This window comes from Mercurialis annua, linkage group LG8, assembly GCF_937616625.2.
Source record: "Mercurialis annua linkage group LG8, ddMerAnnu1.2, whole genome shotgun sequence".
In the NCBI taxonomy this organism is placed as follows: domain Eukaryota; kingdom Viridiplantae; phylum Streptophyta; class Magnoliopsida; order Malpighiales; family Euphorbiaceae; genus Mercurialis; species Mercurialis annua.
In genome coordinates this window covers 39,152,376-39,158,366 of record NC_065577.1, presented here as the reverse complement: position 1 = coordinate 39,158,366, position 5,991 = coordinate 39,152,376, and the positions used below count along the sequence as shown (strand labels likewise).

General features: G+C 31.4%; 2 protein-coding genes across 2 annotated transcripts; both read right to left on the bottom strand.

The window, feature by feature from the left end:
• Positions 1-511: 511 nt before the first annotated feature.
• On the bottom strand, positions 512-2,679 carry LOC126660355 (B3 domain-containing transcription factor VRN1-like). Its single transcript, XM_050353817.2, has 6 exons — positions 2,494-2,679; positions 1,942-2,380; positions 1,712-1,851; positions 1,351-1,609; positions 1,079-1,239; positions 512-893 (listed from the first exon to the last, which is right to left on the bottom strand). Exons 1-6 carry the CDS (start codon positions 2,596-2,598, stop codon positions 636-638), a joined length of 1,362 nt encoding a protein of 453 aa, XP_050209774.1. The 5' UTR covers positions 2,599-2,679; the 3' UTR covers positions 512-635.
• Positions 2,680-4,367: 1,688 nt separating this feature from the next.
• LOC126662063 (B3 domain-containing transcription factor VRN1-like) lies at positions 4,368-5,379 on the bottom strand. The gene is made up of 3 exons (XM_050355949.2): positions 4,959-5,379; positions 4,729-4,865; positions 4,368-4,628 (listed from the first exon to the last, which is right to left on the bottom strand). Exons 1-3 carry the CDS (start codon positions 5,377-5,379, stop codon positions 4,368-4,370), a joined length of 819 nt encoding a protein of 272 aa, XP_050211906.2.
• Between the last annotated feature and the right edge of the window lie 612 nt (positions 5,380-5,991).

Here is a 5,991-nt window from a genome sequence, read left to right as displayed (position 1 = left end):
ATTATATACAAATTTTGAAAAACTGATATCTAAATTCTATAAAAATTACACAAACACCTAAAATTTAAAAAAATTACAACAACAACAGCGACAACGACAACAATAATAATATATAACTCACTTAATTCAATCGGCTCGACTCGCTTAATTTGAAAATAATTATACCGAAAATCGAACAGAACAGAATAAACTAAATTATTTAAAATTAATAACCATAACCTAATTAAATTAACTCGAAAACAAATCAAAATAAAATTTTAGTTTGGTTCGGTAAATGAATTCGGTTTCCCCCCGAATAGTGAAATGAACACCCATAACTGTCAATTCCAGCTGATATGGCATGACTTGGAAGCCTATATGGCGCATGACTAAATTACCAAAAATTAATCATATGACTACTGACAAATCAAATTTCTTAACTAGCAAAATAATAGCAATTCAAACTCTGTACCAACTTTACAGAACCATATATAAAGCATAACAAATCCATTACCCACAGTTTTCTAAACAATTACAGAACCATAAAGTTGATTAGCATAATTAATCAATGTCAGCATAATAAATAGTGAGAATCAATAGAGCTATAAGACAGTCTAGTCTCTTCCTCACTACAAAAATTAAAGGTTTCCAGGAAATTACTTCACAGTGTTTCGGAACACGGTTACTTTAAGCAGAAGCAATTCAGAATTGATCAACTCAAAGATGCAAACATCTCCTGCTTTCAGACTATTTTCTCTAGCAAATAAACTGAATTCTGCAGACAAAAAACCGTTATGATAATAAGATGAACGGTTGATAATTAACTTGACAGGCCACTTTCTGTTTCCAATTTGTAACCATACACTCTCTCCGCTTTTCTTGCTCCATTTCAAGGCAAACTCAAAAGGTAAACTCTGCACAAAAGCAAGCACAATTAAAATGTTATGTTACACGAAAACTTATCAAGGTTTTCCGTATTTCATTTCCGTTTCCAGAAATGTTTAACTCAGAAAATTTCAACATTTTCGTTTCAGCATTTATGTTTCTCTACAACATATATAAAATGTATACTATGCATTAATATTGTTCTAAACCCTACCACTGTCCTAAGGTAAGATGATATATTCACTTTGAAGAACGGATTCACTGATGTAAATTTGTTGGCAGCTTCAACAGCCTTAGAAAAATTTGAGCATAAATGCCTTTGGACAGTCTTCACATCGCCACAACTCACTTCTTGTTTCATTTTCTTATTGTTTCCTGAATAACATCAGTTCATTATAAAACATTATATTTTTTCAGAAACAGAAACAAAATGCGAAAATATATAAGATAAAACTATAGAAGTTTCAGTGTAACTCATATACTTACCAAGTGATGGGCTCTTGATAGCTTCTTTGATATGTCGAAAAATGGCGACTTTCAATTTAGTAGGGTTGATCAGTTCAAAGACGCAAACATCTCTGATTTCTAAATGATTTCGGATTGCAAATTCTTTCCAACCTTTATTCAATCTTCCATGGGAGACGTGACACTTGTACTCAATTGGCCATAAATTCCCATCAATACTAAGACTAGCCCTGCCTTGTTGCTTGTTGAAATATTTCTTCGCAAAGCTTGCTGGTATAGACTACCCAAACAATCACACAAAAAAGAAAAACACATTACAGTCCTGAGAAAGATTCAGAAAATGTGTATTTTAATCTAAGTTTTAAATCAAAAAAACAATTACCAGTCTATAATTATCATGCCGATGAAGATGAGTTGGCTGCATTGCAACCATGAAGAAAGGATTTCTAGATTTGAAATTAGAAGCTGCTCTTTTAAGTGCTTCAGCTTTTTCCTGAGGTGTCAATGTTTCTGCTCTATTTCCTGAAAAAATCAAGAACTCGAGACTTATAATTAATCTGCAGAATTATTTAAAATCAAGAACTTGTAATATTTTCAGCAGAAATTGCATACCTTCTCCTTTTTCTGCGGACTTCTCAAGCTTGATTTTCTTATTAGGAGGCTGAGGAAATGTTACTGGCGATTTCCCTTTTGTTTTGTGATCCAAGATTTCAACGGAAGCAGCACTTTCAGTTTCCTCATGAATCTCTTTCTCAGGAAGAGACTGTTCATTGTTTCTGTTGGCTATTTCTAACGGATAATCTATTTCTGAAGCACTCGTATCAAATATCGTCACATTGAATTTGGATTTTTCCTTATTGTATTCAAAAACTAGAAATGACCGATAAGCTATAGAGTAAAAGTTGACAAACTCTTGCCAACCCTTCTGGAACCAAATCTCACCCTCAGATTTCACTAAATCTAGTTTCCATTTTGCACCACTTGGAACCTTGAGGACTACTGAACTTGGCAGATTGTTTCCGTAGAGTCTGACAAATTTTTTTGGAATGTGCTGTGCATACATATACAAAGAAATTATGTTATCATTGTGAAGTTAGAACTCTACCTTTTCCTTATAAGGTATGCAGATCAAAAAAATGACTAAAAAAAGATAAAAAGACTTACAAGCTTGCCATCACGAAGGGCGTCGTCAAGAATAATCTTGAAAAAACGGGGTATTTTTGATTTGAACATCGGCCTTCCGTCGTCTCTTAGAGGAAAAAAATTCATTCGGATACTCAAAAATCAGTTTGTTGTTCTGTAGTGAGAGTGAATGAGGTCTGTTTATATTAGAGACTAAGTTATATATGCAAAAGCAAAGGCTTGATATTGATGCAAATTTATTGAAGTGCATGCGGATGGTAGTTGGCTCTTCAATTTGATGAGATGGTGAAGTTAATAAGATAAGAAAGGTAAGTACGTAGAGATTAGAACTTTTTGATTAATTTCATTAGCCTGATGGTGGTACGTATATGACATGGTCATATCTTTAGCAGGCTCATGTCCTATCAAAATGACATGGTTAAAGCGCTCGTATCAAATATAATTACATTGAATTCAGAATTTGTTGGACTGTATTCAAAAACTAAAAAGGATCCATAAGCTATAGAGTAATACTTAACAAACTCTTGCCAGCCATTCTGAAACCAGATCTCACCATCAGATTTCGTTAATTCTATTTCCCATTTCGCACCACTTGGAACTTTCAGGATTACGGAATTTGGCAGATTGTTTTCGTAGAGTCTGACAAATTTTTTTGGAATGTACTGTACATTTTTAAAGACAAATATGTTGGAATGTACTGTACATTTGCCAAAAATCACAAAATTATCCAGTTGAGTATTTAGGCCATCTCCAAGGAAAGTCATCAAAATGAAAATTGATGACTCCCAGTCTCCAAAGACATGCTCTTCCCATTAGAAATGGTGAATTTTTTTCTTTCGCCATTTCACTTATTGATTATAATAATATAATTAATTTACAATTTAATACTTATAGTTTGTGGTTGTATTTAATTAAATGCTTACTTATTAAATAATGGTAGAATAGTTTTACATGTAATAACATTAAAATATATTAATAATTTATTTTCCATAATAAAAATATTAAAATTAATGTAAAAATATTACATAAATGATTTAACGAAATAATAATATAAAAATATTACATGAATATTTTTACAAAACATTCATAACGAGACAATAATATAACTTTTTTATGAAATATTACAAGAATAATTTTAATATAAATTAAATTTTAAATAATATAAGGTTTTATAATTAAAAAAATTAATAGAGTTTAATTTTTTTAAATATAAATAATACCATATGTAGAATTCAGACGGATATGAGTATAAATAAGTTTGTGGGAGTAATTGGTAAAAAGTGTATAAAATGTTAAAAAATAAAAATGATGAAAATATTAAAAATTAAAAAAAAAATATGTTTTTTGATGAAAAAATTGGTAAAGTCCCATTGGAGTGAATTTGGTGATAATTCATCAAATTGAAAAATGGTGAAGGAAATTAGGTGATTTCCTTCGGAGATGCCCTAATAGCTATATTTTTAATACTCAAACTATCAGTATATCATTTTAAAATATTTATAACCAATTATTATCACGGAATTCACTTATCAAACTAAATAACCTAGATATTACATAATACAATTATGAAAAATATTACATACTCAAACTTTAAAGTTTTCTATCTTACTAACAGTGAGGACTTGTACAATGCTATGGGCGATAAAATTGTTTGACATAATATTTAGGAGTAAAAATAATATTTTTGGAATTTATTTACGGTGACCAAAATGTTACATATTCGATAACATATAAGTTCTGTTTTCACAATAACATTGGTATTTTAGCGTCTTACAAGTTCTTCACAGAAACAAAAACAACACGCAGATATATAAGATCAGAGAAGTGCTAAATGCTAAAAGATATATACATTGCATTTAAAAACTTGCTACTTACCAAGTGATCATGAGCTCTTATTAGCATCCCCGATATGTCCGAAAAATGGAAACTTCCAGTGTAGTATTACAACGATCGATCAGTTCAAAGACACAAATATCACCAATTTCCAAACGATTTCCAATCGCAAATTCTTTCCAACCGTGACTCAGTTTTGCTGATGGTCTTCCATCAGAGTCGTAGTACTTGCACTTAGTAGGCCATAATTTCCCATCAATTCTAAGGAGAACTCTGCCTTGTGGCTTGTTGAAATATTCCATCACAAAGCTTGTTGGTATATTCTATATTGGATATTAATTATACTTAAATCAAAATTTAAAATCCTGAATTTTAAATAAGAACATAGTAGTTTTAATCAAAGTTCCAGATTGAAATGTTTACCAGTCTATAATCACGGCGATGAAGATACGTTGGCTGCATCGTAACCATGAAAAAGGGATTTTCGGACGTAAAATTGGAAACTGCTGTTCTAAGTGTTTCAGCTTTTTCTTCACCTGTCAATGATTTGGCTCCATTTCCTACAAAAATCAAGAACTCGAGATTAATCACTCTGCAGAACAAACATGTAAAATCAAGAATTTGTTAGAATAATTTCTGCAGAAATTGCATACCTGTGGACTTGTCAAGCTTTATTTTCTTATTCGAAGGCCGAGGAAATAAAATTGGTGATTTCCCTTTTGTTTTGTGATTCAAGATTTCAACAGAAACTTCATTTTCAGTTTCTTGATGAGACTCTTCATTGTTTCTGTTCGCGATCTCTAACGGATAATCTATTTCTAAAGCACTCGTATCGAATATAGTTACATTGAATTCAGAATTTGTTTGATTGTATTCAAAAACTAAAAAGGATCCATAAACTATAGAGTAAAACTTCACAAACTCTTGCCAGCCATTCTGGAACCAAATCTCACCATCACATTTCACTAATTCCAATTTCCAATTTGCTCCACTTGGAACTTTCAAGACTACTGAATTTGACAGATTATTTCCGTAGAATCGGACAAATTTTCTTGGAATGTACTGTGCATGCATATACATAGAAATTTATATTTTCATTGTGAAGCAAGAAACTCTATCATCTTATTATAATTAAGTTACGCAAATCAAAAAATGATTGAAAAAACTTACAAATTTTCCATTTTCATCAAGAAAAATCTTGAAAAAATGGGGTGTTTTTGATATAAACATCGGCCTTCCGTCATCTCTTAGAGGACAAGAATCCATCGGGAACTCAAAAATCAGTTCGTTGTTCTGTGATGAGAGTGAATGCAAAACCAAAGACTAGGCAGACTGTGTGATGGCAGCCTCCTAGACTGCCACCACACAGTCTTAGTATTTACTCTAGAAGTGGTTAATTAACATGGGCGGTCCTTGGTTAAGTAACTCGTTCAGTCCACCAAAATATGTTAGTTTTCAGTTATATCATTATTGAAAATTGCATGGCATTCTCGTCATGTTTAATTCTCTACTTCATTCTGGAATTGGTTGCTTTATTTATAGGATTAGCTGGTTTTACCAATGACTTTATGGTTTGTTTCTCTCCCAATAAATAGAGTTCGTATTATTTATTTATCCATTATTATAAATGCATGATCTTTTAACATCCCACTGATTTATATTCAATAAGTAAACCAGCGGGTTGGA